The 18,820-nt window shown below is 33.7% G+C and overlaps 1 protein-coding gene across 2 annotated transcripts; it reads right to left on the reverse strand.

Moving 5' to 3' along the window:
* Window positions 1-162: 162 nt before the first annotated feature.
* Window positions 163-18,543, reverse strand: LOC100185912 (calcium-transporting ATPase type 2C member 1). Of its 2 annotated transcripts, XM_018814013.2 has the most exons (25): window positions 18,393-18,543; window positions 17,144-17,266; window positions 13,344-13,412; window positions 11,647-11,748; window positions 11,127-11,261; window positions 10,672-10,859; window positions 9,885-9,993; window positions 9,360-9,518; window positions 8,907-9,051; window positions 8,447-8,513; window positions 7,891-8,015; window positions 7,237-7,334; window positions 6,506-6,601; window positions 6,085-6,174; window positions 5,744-5,848; window positions 5,185-5,356; window positions 4,592-4,762; window positions 3,755-3,903; window positions 3,262-3,428; window positions 2,921-2,989; window positions 2,507-2,623; window positions 2,108-2,255; window positions 1,451-1,546; window positions 977-1,118; window positions 163-749 (listed from the first exon to the last, which is right to left on the reverse strand). In XM_018814013.2, the coding sequence occupies exons 2-25, from the start codon at window positions 17,264-17,266 to the stop codon at window positions 616-618; spliced, it is 2,976 nt and encodes a 991-aa protein (XP_018669558.1). In that variant the 5' UTR covers window positions 18,393-18,543; the 3' UTR covers window positions 163-615. The 2 variants fall into 2 exon arrangements, with proteins under 2 accessions (XP_018669558.1, XP_009860106.1); XM_009861804.3 differs by lacking the exons at window positions 17,144-17,266; window positions 18,393-18,543 and adding an exon at window positions 15,652-15,771.
* Between the last annotated feature and the right edge of the window lie 277 nt (window positions 18,544-18,820).

Genomic DNA, 18,820 nt, shown 5'->3' on the forward strand with positions numbered 1-18,820 from the left:
AACGATATATCCTCTAGTAAGGCATGCTAGTTTAACCGTATAAAGTTACCTCATAAAATTGACTGACACACTACTGTACAGCCATAATGCTACTCACTCTACCTACTTTTACAGGTAAAACTAAAACCAGTGTTTTAAGCCTGACCCCCAAGGAACAAATAATCACAGTTACGATGTGATTTATTTCAAATTTCTAACAGGATGATAAAAATGAAACAGAAACGCATACAATATATCAGACAAAAACAAATATTTTGAATTCGTCTTGATTCTAATAAAAAAGATTCATTTTTTAAACAAGTTGCGCTCTAAATAACGTTCTTTTCTAACTGGCTTGGACGAATGAGATGAAATTTCAAAAGCAATATTGACTAGCTGTGAAAATTTGAATTAATAAGGTAAAGAATCACGATATTATGCAATCATGAATACTGCTGTCACATGAATTTCACATCATTAACCATTTGTCACAGTGCAGTTTAAAATTGTGACATCACAAAGCCATAAGTGACATTGAATTATGATGTCAGAAACACTGCATGTCATAATGGCAAGCAGCTAATTTAAATAAACGTTTTTAACGTAACGTATCGCTAATAGAGTGTTCAACTGCCATCAAACGAGTTCAAAATCTGCAAATTTTTTAAACGATTTTTTCCTTCTTTGCTTCATAGTGAAGTCAAACAATTGCTTCCAGATCTCGGACACAATGAACACGCTTGAAGATATTCCAAGCAGTAAAACAATATCTGGAACAATTTATTAAATATTTAGAAAATAATTTAAACAAGCAAGCAGAGCTAAAGTATATTGCATTCACTACATTATTTAATGATTTTCCCTATGTTTGACAACTATCTATGGGTGTACCTGTATTTTAACAATACAAAAAGATTTAATTAAAAACAAGACACTTACGATATATTATACCTTTAACCATAATGGTATAAACCAATGAGAAATGTATAAAACTCACCTAAGAAGCCAAGAGCCTCAGTTTGGAAGACAGCTTGTAATGGAGGAAAGTAAATAACAAGGAACTGGCCGAGTACTGAACCCCCAACTGCTATGAGGAACATTTTGTTTTGGAAGAAACCAATTTTGAAGATTGATTTTGTCTATGCAATAAAAACATAAAGTATTAAAACCGATAAGAACTAAAATAGATCCTGAACCTACTTATCCTAATTGACACACTATGGAACTTGGGATTTAGGGCAGAGTTGGCCCATTACCCAATGTGCTAGAACCCATAAGTAATCACTGGGTTTAAACGATGCCTGTTAAGGGCTTTGCCCAAAAAAACATATGAATACGCCAATCTGTATGTATAATTCTGTATGAAAACATTTTATATAAAAAAATTATATGAAAAAATAAAATGAATCTATGGATCTATGCAATATTATACAAATTACTACATTACTCACAAACAGTATAGTTTTCTCACCTGGGACCTGCACCCCAATGCATTAAACATATCAAAGAACACGAAACATGTGAAAGTCATTGTTGTATCACGTGGCGTGATGATGTTATCACGCATCTGTGATGTCATAATCATTATTATAAGTAGAAATAAACATAAAATAATTATTTGTTGACTGTTGTGTTTTGGTGAAGTAACTAACAAAAAACAAAACATTTCGACAGAGTTAAACCAAATCAATGGTAATGAAATACAGCCTTATTTTTAGAAGCTTATGTACCACATAACTAGTTATGGTGAAAACATGGTTAGAATTTGAACCATGAAGTTTATTTTATTGGCTTACAAATCTTATTAGAAATTATTGCAATAACCTAAACCCCATTCCTGCTACCCATTTATATATTTTATAACTTTTGGACTTTGTTGATCCATATATCAAATTTAAAAAAGGGCAAAGACACCTGAAGTCTAAAATGGAACCTAAATGTCCCAGCATACATATACTTTGGATCTGCTTGTTTTACGGACCCTTAATAATAGCAGCATTAAAAGGCATAAAATGGGGTTGGTCAAATATATCATCTCATATTTCAAATGATAGATGGAAAATTACAAATTCATGTATTTCTATATTTATCACATGTGGCGTGACAGTCCATCATAGTCACCACCTACCTCCCTCCAGAATATATACAACGTTCCCACAACTATCACTGTAGCTGAAACAAGAACCTTGGCGATTAATTCTTTTGTCACAATGGGGTCTTTCACCTTACGTGGGGGTCGACGAATCACATCCTTGTCTACAGGCTCCACCCCTAAACTGTGATGTCACAATCATACATTATGACATATTCAATATGCAATGTTATAATATAATAACTATTGTTTGTCTGTTTAATTATGGTAGTTAAGATTAAAGGGAATGACAAAAATATGGCGACAAAACAACAGTCATTATTTAGCGACAAAAAAGAAAATTGTTAAAACACGTTTACCATTAAATATATTTACATTAAAAAAATCAGAAATATGAAGTTCAAACATAGATAGTTGTTCCACTATAGTAAGTACCTTTGCGCAGGAGGGCCATCCATGATGATATTAATCCATAATATTTGCATTGCATTAAGGGGGTTGGGGAGTTTAAATAATGTGGATAGCGCCACTAGTGACAATGCTGCAATACTCCTGGAATATAGAAATCTTATTAATGGTTGAATGAAATTAAATGTCACTTCGGCTCGTATTTAAAACCAGTGGATAGTTACTTCAAGACTCAGCCATGCTAAGATGCTGGGCATCTACCCTTGGGCAATACACTTAACAACAATTACTTCAACCTAATGGTCACTAACGGTTTGTCCAACAATTGACATTGCCCAGTTAAAGGTTTTAAACTTTGTATTTGGTATATCAATAATTTCTCTACAATACTTGTATCCTTTTTAAAACAAAACATAATTGTGTCGAGACACACAAACATACGTGCTGAGTTGAAAACTGACAAAGTTCCGAATATTGTAGAAGATTCCTTTCCCTTCCTCTATGGCTGCCCTGTGTGGTTGGGTGGGTTAGTTTAATTATGGAGAATATGAAAATTATGCACAGAGCACAGTATAAATCCCTTGTGTGATTTAAATTGTCTAAGACGCCCAAAGTAAACTTACTAAGTAAGAAATAACCAAAGTGTGCGCCATGCAAACCAGGGTTTACAAGTTAAATGTTAGACACCCCATATTTAACTACAAGTCCCTAACCCATTGCTATACATTATAGAAATGCTAACATGCGCAGTTATACACAAACAATAACAACATCACACTCACATAATAGTAGATAAATCATCATCCACAAGAATCATATCCGCGGCTTCTTTACAAACATCCGTTCCCGCTGTTCCCATGGCAACACCAACATCAGCTTTACGAAGCGCAACAGCGTCGTTTACCCCGTCGCCTGTCATTCCTACCACTAGGTCGCGCTCTTGCAATGCCTAGATTGGGAAGAACGAAATTATATGTGGGTGAGGTGTGGCACACCATGGGTCCTAAGATGTAGATTAGGATCGGGTCATTACCTCAGAATAAAATTATCCCCATGAATGGTTAAAGTAAAGCAAGCAAGTGGAGTGAAATTTACAACTTGAATACTACATGAATGGTAGCAGTAATAAATTCTGTGAATCCGGTCCTACTCTGGTGTTCATTAAGATAGTACATTTTTAACAAAATAAGAAACAGGGTCAATTGGTATAAAATACATGACTGACACTGACAAAAATAGGTTGGCCCATTCCAACAAACGAAACGGTAATCTTACTTTAACAATCTTCAGTTTATGCTTAGGGCTTGCTCTGTAGAAAACCTCCACGTGCTCGATACGATCAGCCAGTTGACTAAGGTCGTAACCTTCAATATCGGATCCTGACATCACCATTCCACCTCGGGAGTATATACCAAGTCGTGTAGCTGGTGAAAGAGGTAAAAGCTATGTTATGATATAATACTTCTATAGTATATGTGGGGAATGGGCCAATCCTTGTATAAATCCTAGGACTCAAGGCTTATCACACTGCTGGAACAGACCCATAAAGAATAAAATAGTATATGTATAGGGAGAAAAAACCTAAGAGTATATAGCAAGTCATGTGGCTTGGAAAAGAGTTAAAAGCTATGTTATATTAATATATTTTATAATATACAATTATAAAGGTTAAAAATATGATGTTGGAGCATGAGATATGAAACCAGTTGAGGTGTCGGAACTATTGTGTTGAGCATAAGATGCTAAGTTGAAGGTATTTAGGGATATAGGGTTAGACGTGTGGAGCCAGATATATCATAAAACATCAGCCATTAAGTCGGAGCTAAGTTTCAGTTTTTGTGTAGCAGCATTTGAAAAGTTAAAACTGGAATCATTCACTATTATCAACATGATATTTATATATCAGCATTTAAACCCAAAATCTCAGTAACTAAATATCATCCGAGTATATTTTGGTGCGACTCTCATTATCATTATTATACGAAACAACTCGGTAACTAAATACAAATCAACTACATCTAATACTAAGCATTCAAAACACCCAATTCCAACAAACAAAATCTTAGTAACTATATAATAATCAACAGCAAATATTAAGGATTCAAAACTAACCAATAGAAACAGCCGTCTCCTTTGCATCCCCCGTTATCATCTTCACTGAAACATCGGCAGCGGATAAAACTCGCACGGCTTCCTTGATCCCCGGACGTGGTGGATCTAATATTCCAACCAACCCAGCAAAAGTGAGGTTTCCCATGCTGCTCCCACTGGCCAGTGCAAGGACTAAAAGAAAAGTTGCAACTTAGTGAATGTAATGAAATAACTTGTAATAAACTCTACGAATCTGATGTACATATAGTTGAACAATTCTTGTTCAGTAAAGTACAGTAATGATCAAGTGCTACGAAAACGTAACCAACAAAAATTAAGTCCAACCACTAGTACTAATTAAGAAATACAATAAAATATATAATTGTTCCGCTTCTACACATAATGTATAATGAAAACTTTATTTTTAGCTAAAAATAAACTAACTGCCAAACAGTGAAATTTCTTCAAATGGCCTTTATAGTTTTTGTAAGTAACTACTTTATGCAATTTGTTTATTTGTATTGTATTGTATTAAGAAAACTAAAAACCAATAATATGATAATATTTTCCATGAACCACATTTATGACAAAACTGCGGCCATTTTTGCTCCCACCTCTTAACCCTGTGCTCCCCATAAATTTTGCTTGCTCCAAATAGTTTTCCATGGTGGCTTTGGTGAGTGGTAGCGATGCAGGGGAATCCCCCTCCTTACCACACAGGAAGGTATCACACTGACTGAGAACTCTTTCAACAGCTCCTTTCACATATACTATCTCTCTTTGATTCTGTGACGAAACAATGAGTATTATTAAAAGCACAATGTTAGAGATGATATTATGTGTTTTAGATTCCAAAATTTGGCATTCTAGTTTTTTTGCCTTTATTACTGCTGTAAGGTGTATATACAAACAAGCAGGGTGAAATGATATGCATTCACCACGTAAAACGATGTCACTTCAGACTTCATTAATATTTAAAAACGTGACACCTTTGAGCATTGTTATTCCAAGGGCACAAGAAATTTACTTTAAAACTAAGTTTTTATTTGGAACATCCAACTTCATAACTGGTTCCAAACGTTTTAAATAAATAATAGTTGCTCAGATTCGTGATCATGTTGCTCCTATAAACTAGCACTCCATGCAGCCAAAGTTAGCACCTATGTTACTTACCACATCAATATTATCATAGCAAGTCACTGACATCCACTTTCTATCATGAGTGAACGGTAACTCCGATACGCGAGTGAATCTGTTGCGGTATTCACCCAACCCCATCTGGTGGTGGAAAAATAGTGTTTTTATACTTTATGGTAAAAAAAAAATTATGTGTATTGCAAATTAATGCTTTTTGTTGCATAACATGGATTTTTGGTCAGTTTCAACTCAAACATAACAAGCCATATATATCTTTATTTTTTAGGTAAAATGATTAAAGGAATATTTTTTACATTTATTCTTAAGATTAGCGAATTAAGTCAAAATTAACGACCACTAGGTGAAATATCGAGCACCTTCATAGCGAGAGCGAGTAGAGCGCCCTCTGTTGGTTGTCCCAACAACGTGTTGTCATGGATACGAGAGTTGTTGCAAATCGCACCAATCTGTGTGGGAATAAAAACCAAGTATTAATATCAAAAATTATTTGTTTAAATAAATAAATTTAAAGTCCCATATAGCAATATTTCTCTAGCCCATAACATACAACTTTTTCTTTGTGTGTTTAAGCGTAAATTTATAATGAAATATATAAATGCAATTTCCTAAAGTTTGCCTAATCTAAATTTCAATAATTATTTGTTTAAATAACTATATGAAAAGTTCCATATAACCATAATTTTCGCATATGAACATTTTTCTTGATTTAGTTTTTTTAAAGCTTAAATTATATTGTAATATACAACTAGAGCTTTTTAATAGGTACCACCACCTTACCTGTACTGCAGTAGCTATCAGAGGGTGTGAGTTTGCGGTGACAACCTGGTCGTACACAGTGACATCTCCATCATCATTGTAACCAACTCCAGATACCTGGGATAAAGTAATATGTGATGAAAATGACATAAATTACACATTTTAATGACTCTTATACTTAGTCAGACACTTGGTGTAAAATAAATTATTTTAATGATAAAATTGGTATGAATTGTACATTCTGATGCTTAGTTCTATTAACTTGAGCTAGTTTGTATGTGTTGCCTAATATATTACCAAAGTAGCCAACCCCGGATAACGGGGCCAATAAATATCAATATGTAATAAAAGTTAAACTATGAACTATAACATTCTATAGATTATTTATGATAACTTGTGTTATTATTTATGCCTTACATAATATGTAGATTCAGTTTAAAAAATACCCAAGTAAAACAGTATAATATTCTAAACATGGTGATCCTACTCATCCTAGTATAGGTATATAGTAAACTTTATTTAGGCCATTACCCCAACCCAACCACCTATATATCCAACTATTAATGAATCAATTTATTTCCTCCTGTGGCTTATAAGTTATCAAGTGTAACTTTGTGTGATTGTTTGTCTGTATGGCTGACAATTTGGTAGCAATGTCCTTAAATGTCGTGTCCAGGCATACATACAGTTCATGTATATTCAAACACAGTATATAAAAATGCAAAGCAGTTTTCAATAAATGATTATTTCACCTCTGCTACAACTTGGTCAGCTGTGTAGATTTGTGTGACGGTCATTTCATTCTTGGTCAGCGTTCCTGTCTTGTCAGAACATATTACATTCACACAACCTGTTCGATGTAATAATCATTACTGTGATGTCATATTCATATGTAATAACTCAAATAGTCAATAAAAAAATATAATATAATTTGGTTTATACTATTGTAATCATTAAGTAAATGTGAATTTTGTAAATTGGACAAGAGTTAGGACAGAATACTGGACTTTACTTTTCCGAGCATGCACAGAAATTTTAGCCTATTGGGCCAAATCTGGCCTCTATCCTAGGTCCTCAAGGATCTCACCCATATAAAATAGAATAATACCCATAAAGTTAAGAAGCTATAAATGATTTTGTTCAATCTATGTTTTATTATCTGGTATACAAATATATATACCATGTAAAATTGCAGTAAAAAGAAAGTAAATGCTTTGTTAAGAAATTAACTACACCATAAAATAAACAATAAAACATGATAGCGTTATTAAAAGTTAACAAGCACATACATATAGCTTAAATATATATAAACCATCGGAAACGCAATAAAAGGTTAATGCTTACTTAAAGATTAACTACAGCACTCCATAAAAAAACATTATGTCCGATTAAAAGTTGGTACATACCTAAAGCTTCTACAATTGGCAATTTCTTCACGATCGCTTTTTTCCTTGCCATTCTCATGACTCCCAGGGCCAGTGTTACCGTGACAACAATGGGTAGACCTTCAGGTATGGCAGCTACTGCAAGGCTGTGGAATTATGGAATGCTTACAATTAATGCTTTGTTTCAGTACAAAGTACAACAGCTATATATATTCTAATACATTTTCAAATACAGTAAACAAACATATTCGTCTTGTATGCTTCAGTTTAGATACATATATAAACACAACTGAGTGAGCTACTTTAATTATAAAGCAAGAACTAATCCGTAAGTTTTGAAACAACACTTTATAATTTTAAAACAATTACTCTAACCATACTTGCAGCCGAAAAGCTTAAGCTTTAGTTTACAGCATGTGTGTATTGTGTAACAGTAAATAAATTTTATCACAACAATAACAGCACATCTTAGTAAATAGATATATATACAACAAAACAACATGGCTATCAATATATTGAAAACAAGTTTACCATATATTTAGTAAGAATACAATTGGTAACTATGACATCACAATACCTGACGCCGATGGTAAACATGTCCAGCAGAGGGCGTTGTTGTATCCATCCAAGCAACATAATGGCTCCTGTGATGTCATAATGGGGATTATTAATCCAATAATGATGTAAATGTAGAAGGTAACATGGATAGGATATTGAAACATTTGTTAGGTAAATAAATTTGTTGAACAACTGTGTTAGATTTAAATTATGCCTGGTAGTTAACATTAACATGATGAATATTATATTATGGAGATAAAAACAGCGACCCAAAAATGTTTTAGATATTGGTTTAATATCTGTAACCATTTCAAACAGAATGTGTGGTTTGAAACAAAAACACTGGAACAGCTTAGAAATATATTGTTTTTACTACTGTATGGCATGTCATAAGACCTAACACTTATGTCAGAGTTTGCCCATTACCTATATATCTCTATTATATAAAAGAAGAAACAACAAGAATATTGTTAACTTACCAATAATACAGAATGATATAAATGACAATAATTTCCCCAAGTCCCCCATAGAGTTTTGAAGTGGTGTTTTAGGTGGATCTTCTGCTTGCATCATACGGAATACTTCACCAAACTCGGAGTTCTCACCCGTGCTTATTACTATGCCCTGAATACATTAGGATTGGTTATAATTAAGAGTAAAAACTAAAGCATATACATTCTCATACATTGGTGTATTTGAATATTAGGTGACAGAATTATACAGAAAGTACATGTACCATGTGCTGCAACTAGGGCCTTCTTTAATATATATATGGACAGAGTATGTAAGATCGATATCTGCAATTTATCTAATAAAATCCACACCACTTTTCAGGGTTTTTTTTACATTAAATGGTGTTATGTAAGTAAAATATAATCAACTGATAAATTAAACTTTAAAATCTAACTTTTACCCCTACACCCGCAACTAACCTTGCCACTCCCATTCCTAACCAGAGTCCCCATAAAAGCAACATTAAACCGATTGGTTTGCGACTTTCCACCAGCAGATGTCGCCATAACCTCAGTAACTTTGTTCACGGGTTCGGTCTCGCCAGTGAAACTGCTTTCATCAATGAGAAGATCAACAGCCTGCCATTTAAAACAAAATTCATCTAATGCATATACAGTAGATACAAGTAATAACGGCATGTTGGATATTTGATCACAAGTCTTTTGATATTCAGTTTAAAACTTAAGTTTGTAAAAAAATGCATAAGATGTAGCTATATTTAGGGTGATACACGACACCAAATACAACTTGTATATTTTCACTGATTGACAAAAGTTGACGCATGTGTTGTGTAAAATGATATATAGTTTATATCTGCAATGAGGCCTTAAAACAACATGAAACACCTGCCAAACACTGAAGAGTGAACAGTTGTTCTAGATTTTGATTAATCTATTCGTAGCTGAAGCTTGTTTAAATAAATGACATCATAATATCATTGTTACCTCATAGAGGCGAATATCTGCAGGTATTCGATCACCAACAGAGAAATGAACGTTATCACCAGGCACGAGGTTCCTAGCAAGAAACTTCTCAAGTTTGCCTCCTCTCATACTGTAGAGTTATATATAAGTATAAAGCAATGTTTAATTCTCTATTAATTGATCAATAATCATCTTAAATTTCAAGCAAATTATATGCTTTGATTTATATTAGGAAATTCCATGTGGCCATTTGATGTTATATCTACAATACAACAGGACATGTTTTAGGAACAAGTAGTGTTATACTTGGTTATTGTATATATAGATATGATGCAGTATGTTTGATTGTTTATACTGAGCACAATAAACTATATACTGGTTCAAGCAGTTGAGACTTTACAACTTAGATCACAAAATTAAATGTTGCAAATTTGTTTCATAGTACACAGTTTGACATTTACCTCAAACATTGTATATGCATATTTTATTCTATATGGGTGAGGTCCTACAGTGAGGTATGCCATGGGACCTGGGATTTAGGCCAGAGTTGATCCATTACCCCAACATTGTATATGCACATTCTATTCTATATGGCTGAGGTCCTACAGGGGGGCACGACAAAAAATCTGGGACTTAGAGCAGAGTTGGACCAAGACTTGACTTTAACATTGTATATGCACATTCTAGTCTATACGCATGAGTTCCTACAGTGAGGCACGACAAAGTATGTCGGATTTAGGCCAAGATTTACCCATTACCCCGTCACCAAAACATAGAGCATAAAACTTTTACAATCAAGTAAACATACCAAGTACAAGATGGTGGCACAAGTTTCGTCAGTTCTTCTAATGACCTCTCTGATCTATATTCTTGTACGAAAGCAACCGATACCACAATAATGATCGCTATGGCGATACTTAGCGCATCATCATATTGTTTCATCACAATGCTAACAACAGCTGATGCAAGAAGTAGTAGAATGAGGGGGTCTTTAAACTGCATGGAAATGATTTTATTTGATTGGGTAATGAATGCATTATTACTAAAACGTGTTGTTTGTACAGTGAAAAATATGTGTTAGACAGTTATAAAGTAGTTTGCAAAAGTTGTCCTCATTTACAAAGCAAGTTTTTCTTAAATAAAGGCATAACTTTGCACTTTAATAAAAAAATAAAAAAACTATATTAATAAATGAAAATCGAAATCCTTACACAACTTTGTTGAGTGTTCCACCAAACAAACGATACTTAAACAACAGCCAACCTGCATAATGTATTTCTTCCACAGCGGGTCATCTGGTTTGATTTCAAATTCATTAAATCCATGAGTTTTTCTCCTTCTACTAACTTCACCATCGCTTAATCCCCATTTCGTATCCGCTTGTAGTTGCTGGCTCACCTGAGGTTAAGAGGGTGATTGAAGATGAAGAATGTAACTTAATTTATCCTCCCGGGGCCGAAAAACGACAGTCGTTATCACACGGGTTTAACACCTCGTGCCAGCTTACGAGTTACCATGTATGCTACTTTGTGGGTGATTATTCTTTTAGGATTTAAGAGACGGGGTCCTGCAGCAAAGCATGTCAGTAGACCTGTGAGTTCAGATCAGAATTGGCCTATTGCCCATTAAATACTTTATTCCATTATATGTGGGTAAGGTCCTACAGCAATGTTTGTTAGTGGACCTGAGCTGAACCATAATTGCCCCATCACACTCCTAATGCTGCATATAAACCAAGGTTGTCCCATTACACCCAGTACACCACTACACTCTACACACCCACCTCATCCACAGACAACTCAGCAGCTTCAGCCGCTTTGATTCCCCACAAATCCTTCATTTCACCGATGTTGGAACGTGAATCTTTACGTGGAATCGGTTTCTTCTGTGTGGACGACAAATCGTTAGAAACAAAAATACAGTCAATGTGACGTTTTAGGTGAAAGGAAGGCAAAAGTACATAAAATCAATTTGGAATCTTTGCTGGAAACTAGATCTTTTTTCATACAGGACAGTTTATTTAAGAATGCAAATGTTTTAAAATGGTTGCGCCGCAATGCAAATCTAGTTCTAAAATTTATGTTTTACGTGAAAATCTATATAAAATGTAAAATGAAAGGTGTATGTACGCTGGTTAGTACATTTGGAAGTAAAATGTCTTGCTAAATATACTTTGATTGACAGGCAAACTTACATAAGTGTCCACATCTGTGTTTTCATATCTAGCAAAGTAATTCATTTTTCCTACCTTCTATTAGCCATATGAACATAGCAGTCAGTGTTTTATATGGTAAAGTTTATATTGGTATTAAATATAACATTTCTATTTCCAAAAAAGTGAGCTTCTACACAAAGCATGCCATGGGACTACAAAGGTAGACCAGAGTGGCAGAGTTGGTCCATTAACTAACATATACACCAATCCTTACTGCATTAATATATTCTCAACCAATATACATAAATTATAATTGCTAAACAAGATACACTACTACTGCGAATCCAAAATACAGTTTAGCTGCCTTTGATTAAATAAATAAATTGCTGCACTGTCTCTGTTTATCCAACCCTCAACTATACACATAGGAATACTTGTTATTATCTACTAGAAGTCCCGTGAGGTTTATATCATACAGTATTGTCATACACTTTGCTAAAATTTAACTATTTTCTGACTAATATCATTCCTATATTCAGTTTGTTATGGTTTTTAACTGTATTGCTGATGTAAACATTAGACCCCTAATTCAATAATATTAAACTATCTGCAACAATTTACATTTTTTTGTAACTCATTAACCAACCTTGATCAAAGTTCACAGAACATTTGCTGCCATTATCAAGGGTGTAGAGTACAAATGTATTGAAGTTTAAATTCCATTCATTGCATTAAACAATTAAACTTCAGCTTTGTACTGCGTTTAAACTTCAATTTATATTAAAATCACAGGTTCTGGACCTTGGGTGACAGGGGGCCTAAGTACACTAACGTTCAATACCTTGCACTCTGCATTTATAAAAATCCATGTTTTATTCATTTATAAGAATCCATGTTTGCATTATTCAGTAAACATTACAACCATTAAGTTAGTTTTGTTTTATAAGAATGCATGTTTAACTAATCCTGTCCCTCTTCTAAGTTAGGAACCTATGATTAAAATTTATATTTTATTAAGAAAATAAACCCCCTGCAAAATGTTCATATGTTACACGTCACAAACTGTCAGTGCCCCTCTAACTAAGAGAATACAGGTTGAAAGCTCAATGTTGCTAACATTGTGGGCGTATGTGCCTTAGGGTAAGATGCCTAATGACAATTGCTCCAACTCAGTGATTCCTTATGGGTTGACAAATTGTCAGCAAAACAAATGCAACTTTATATTCTTAGACTAAATAAAAAGTTGCACATATATATATACATATACCCATATAGGTATATTATAGTATATTGCATGTTTTTCAGCAAAGATGTTATCATGTTACCTTGTAAGAATTGGAAAGACTTGAATTAAGTTCGTTGCTCCTTGCTGAAGAAAGCAGAGGTTTCGAACCCTGTGCGAGAAACAAGTAAATTATTCACTAAACTGGTTCATGGTGCATGAAGGATGGTGTGTCATATACATATATACATGTGTATGTGTTATAGTATTATGCATATTGACGTTGACAACTTGTCAAATGCACATGTGCGATAATGCAAATCAATGCAATACAGTGTCTCTTTTAAGTACACTTAACAATATAAAGATATATAAGCACATTATGTTTCCATAGTGCTAGTTATACTAAAGTTTTGGTACATTAGCATTATTTTTACATAGTACCAAACATTTTTAGTATAATCTGGCCTCAATTTTCTAGCGTGCCTTGGTATAGGATCCTAACTATATAGAATACATAAAGTTACGAACAACATAAAATGCACATGAGTTACTAGTTGTAAATATTCATTTATATAATCAAACTTAAACGAAGCAGAGAGTTAACAATCACATTAAAATCTAATCAATTCTACCTTTAATTTTCCCATCTTTGATTCTAATTTCTAACAATAATATTAAACCTTACGCACCATGCATTCATGCACAGATAACTAAACTGATAACAATACAATGATGCATAAACACATTTGAATTGAAATATAACTTCCTTAAGTCTTAGTCACTTTATGATAGGATCATTGAAATACTGCTAGGAACTTTAACAGATTAAATAACAACCAAAACATTCTTGTTTAAAAGCTGGATACTGTTGTGTCTTGTATTGATTAATCTTTTTTCTTTTTGTGTGGTGTATAGAAAACGCAAGCGGCATTTTATTCAAACCGTTTGCCTGATTTTCGTCAAGACTTTTTTTGAATAACAACCAAACTATTCTTGTTTTAAAAAGTGAATATTGTTGTGTCTTGTGTAAATATTTTTTTACATCTCATCTGGTATAGAAAACACATTTTATTTCAACTGTTTGTCAGCTTAACATTCGGCAAGGCTTTATCGAATAGCAGAAATAAATGTTGAAATAAAATGAATGTTTTCTATATACCAGACATTGAGCTGTAAAAACATTATTTTAAATAAAGCCTGGTGGCAAGCAACAGAATAGTTGGGGGAATTTAAACCATAAATTACTAATAACAACAGATCTCAAAAAGATTTTTATTCATACAAATCAGTAAATGTACTTTTCACAACAAGTTTGCCACAAAGGTTAAAGTTTAGTGCCATGCTACTTTGCCACATAGCTTGAATAAACACCATATGTAGAATTTGGACTTTACTGTACTTCGAGACTGCTAAGCAGGATCTATACATTAATACCTCTTTAGACTAGAAACCAAAATGTATGTATTTTCTGATTATACATACATATATGTATTAAATATATAAACATAGAAAAATGCTATCACCTTGGAAACACTATACAATTTAATAAAATTCCCTGGTCCCTGGTTCTAGACTAAAGCATAGTCTACAGATTTTCCAACCTTTTAAATGGTGAGTGGAATCACAACATACATTATTCAAAACAACAGTGAAGTTTAAACAAATTTTAGTCTAAAATAAAACTCACAATCAATTATTAATGAGCCAGACTTGTGTTTCAGTAGGGGCTCAAATAAGTGTATTACTCGGAATTTGTAAAGGGCAGAATTTTGTAACAAAGCATTTATATTATGTTGCTTTAGTTACTAGGCATAGTTAAATGCTTTAAGATAGAACAGATAGCCGGATGCAGTTTTATTGCCAAATTACATTGTACTGGTTACGGTTAATCCGAAATAACAGAAGTCAAAATAAAAACAGATCTTAAAAATCTGTTACATATTCTTGACAAAATTCTAAAATTCTGTATTAGTAAATAAACTCGAAATTTCTGTTTATTATAAATAATAAAGAGTGAATTTTGCAAGATGTGCAATTATTTAGGCCATAATACCCTATACATGACAATATGACATCATAATACACAGATCGAAACCGACACTTCAGCAAAGGAAATGCTATTATGTCATAATCGCGACACCATTAGCATTGTGACATCACAAAGTATGCTGTACAGATATAAACAACATAATGTACCTGGAAATATAAATAAACATAAATGGTTCATTGTTTGTCTGTTAGGTCGGTGTAGCAACCAAGCTTCTTACTTCCAATTAAATGTAAATGTGTTTTAACGACCGTCATTTTGTCGCTACACCTGTCTTTTCGTTCCAACTATTTTTTAATCTTCGCTACCATAATTGAAGAGACAAATAAAACTTACATATAAACGCTATTCTTATACTTACAGTGTATGTGTCCATGTCTACCATTGTGTGTTCCTTAGTATTAAATGAAACCATTCCATTCAGGCGCTGGTGTAACATACTCATATTTACAACAATATGTGATTTAAAGGTTGCTACGAACTGTTCAATAAATATTGAATTTAAAACAGCTGTTTATTTACACCAGTGGTTCTCAACTCTTATTATATATGGGGTAATAATAGGCCAACCAAGGCCAAGACCTGTATTCTATATCTGTTTGACATGTGTTTCACTGATATGCTTTGCTACAGGACCTCACCCATATAAAACAGTACAAGTAACAAAGAATTTGGGCAAATATAAAGTAAAAAACAAAAGTTATTATATATTTTTGAGATAAAGAACCACTGGCTTATACTAATGCATTTTAAATAAAATATAAAAATTGCTTCAGATTATTATATGGCATTGAAATACTAACACCTAACATTCACTACAATCTGCCCTACCCCGACACATCTGTACTAACTAAAATAACTGTGTAAAACTTAACAAGAAACTCTTTTTTACAATAAAATGTATATTTTCCACTAAACATAACAGCATGTACAACCAAATAACAAACAAGCTTCTTATTTACTAATCCTATAAGTTTAATATTAACATTAATATTGCTACAATTGTTTCAAAACCAGCTATATAACCCAAGTAATCTGAACAGGCTTTAGTAATATGACAAATGTCATTTACAGCTTCAATTATATGAGATGAAGTAAGCAGTTTTTGTGGTGCAAAGACAAACAAGTCAAAGTCCACCCACCAACAATCAATGACCTACTGTACACAATCAATTCTTATCTTTACTATCCAAGTACTTGATGCTACCAGCTGACTTATATAGATAATCAATGTTTTTCAACAACAGATTTATAAATAAATCCTGATTTTTTACAAATAAGTTAGTTATGTATGCGTATTATGCTGAATGAGAAATTTTGGGAATATTTTTTCTGTGTTTTTTTTTAATTAATATACAAAGCATATGATTGCAATCCATATTTTTAACCTTTACAAATTCTGAAAACAAGTTTTTAAGCTCGAGCTGTATAGGAAAAGAAGAGGATAACAGACTTATCTGCTTAATAGATATAAAATATACGTCAAGTTGGTCCTAAATCTTTAATTTCCCATCATGCGAGACTTATATTAGTAAATAATGGGTTGAAGCAACGATTTTGTTTAAAATTCAAATTGGCCAAAAGTGGCAGCATTGAGCCTTGAACCCAGTAAGATCTGGTTACCATGCATGAACTCTAAATAGTCTGCTATCCCTACCTAGTACTTTTATTCTGTCTGGCCAAGACCATTTGGCAGTGCATGGGAACTGAGATTTAGGGCCACAGTTGACCCATTACCCTAACATTGCATAATATGTACAGTCTATTTCATATTGGCGATACCCACGGACCACAGCAAGGCCTACCAGGGAAGCTGAAATTTAAGCCTGAATTGGCCAATATACAAAACTTACGTTAAATATTAATTGATGAAGTTTTTTCCTCCAAGTAATTTGTTCTTTAGTAATCGTTCCCCTGGTAAGTTGCACAAGTTCATCGCCGGATGCAAAAATTGGAGGGGTGGGGTCAGTAAACATCTGCAGTAAATACTATTAGTTTATCGTGTTTGAATGTAACTTGATTTATCCCCGCGTGGCTGGGAAATGATATTTGTTATAATACAGGGATTCTGTTGCATAAACACCTTGTGCTAGTTTTTAGTTACCAAATGTGTAACTTTGACATAGGACTATACAAAGAAGACGGAAAAATTTTTCCGCTGGAGGCGGTAATTATTTAAATTAAAAAATACGAAAAAACGAACAAAACAGCACTACAAAGTGTTAATAAGTGTAAAACAAATTAATTAAATAATAAAAATACCTTTCCAAATACATAAAACACTAGTAAGAACATATTTCCCACATTAGGTCGGTTATATACGCTCTTTCGTTGTATTCACTGTCGTCGAGTCTGTGGTGTAGCGGTTTGCGTGCGGTCGAAAACTCTCTTTGTTTCATTTTTACCGGGTTCGAGTCCCGCACAGTGGAATACTTTTTTTATATTTTTTTTTCAAGTTTTTTTTTGTTTGACGAGTTTGGGGTTAGGAGTTGGGGGTTAGGAGTTGGGGGTTAGGGGTTAGGGGTTAGGGGTTAGGGGTTAGGAGTTAGGGGTTAGTGTTAGCGGTTAGTGTTAGGGGTTAGAGGTTAGGGGTTAGGGGTTAGTGTTAGGGGTTAGAGGTTAGGGGTTTATATCTTATGTGTATAAACCGTGAAACTAACTGCTCCCCATAAAATAGAGAAACGAATTTGTCATCGCCTCCTAGCGGAAAATTTTTTCCGTCTTCTCTGTATAGCTCCATGTGTAACTTTGTGGGTATGTTTTCAAGTAATGGTGTCACAGGTGTGCAGAAGGGCAGGCACATTTGGAAAGTAGAATCCCACGGTTACAGATTAAGGCTAGCCGGCTAGGCTGGTGGAAAGTGTTAGAGGTTGGTAGTATGGGGTTGTATGGGTTAAAAGTTATAGGTTAGCAAATAACATAGGGGGTATCTTCACTAGCGCCGGAATTTTTGTATCATATATACTGTCAGATTAGTTTGTGTGTAACTTGTGGTCAGTGGCCGTTTAATTTATCCGGCTATTGTACAAATATACAAACAAATGCAAGTGGATCAAAAGCATATTTAATGTATATGTGCAGTGTTATATTAGTTACGCTTACCTCTGGCAGGAGTTTCCATTTAAATCTTTGTCCTTGAAACAGTGATAGTCCAACAAGCAATACAAATTACAAACTTTGCGTAAACACAAACATACAACTCAAATGTGTATTTAGTATTTTGTAAACACAGCGTTTTTAATTTATTTTTGATACTCTAGCGCCAGTAAGCGGGTAAATTTTAAATTATTTTAAAACCATCAGTGGGCGCCTTAGGGCAAAGTTTACTGGGTAGTGTATTATTGCAGTTTAAAAACAACAACAACCATTTATGTTCTATTACATACAACTTGTGCCCGTTACGAGTTACTACACAAAAAGTGATTGTTTTCCTTTTCATGTCTGTGTGTGACAGTTTGGACAACTCAGATGCCTATATTTGCCCTATTTGGGTCATTTTTTCACCTAGAACGTCTTTGGACACTCATCAC

This window comes from Ciona intestinalis, chromosome 11 (genome assembly GCF_000224145.3).
Source record: "Ciona intestinalis chromosome 11, KH, whole genome shotgun sequence".
In the NCBI taxonomy this organism is placed as follows: domain Eukaryota; kingdom Metazoa; phylum Chordata; class Ascidiacea; order Phlebobranchia; family Cionidae; genus Ciona; species Ciona intestinalis.

Excerpts from the sequence above, each read along its gene's own strand:
- LOC100185912 (XM_018814013.2), bottom strand. The coding sequence starts at position 17,266 with ATGTTTACTGACCCCACCCCTCCAATTTTTGCATCCGGCGATGAACTT. Across the intron at positions 9,519-9,884 it reads CAGATATTCGCCTCTATGAG|GCTGTTGATCTTCTCATTGA; the intron begins GTAACAATGATA and ends TTTAAATGGCAG. Across the intron at positions 2,990-3,261 it reads GATGATTTATCTACTATTAT|GGCAGCCATAGAGGAAGGGA; the intron begins GTGAGTGTGATG and ends CCAACCACACAG.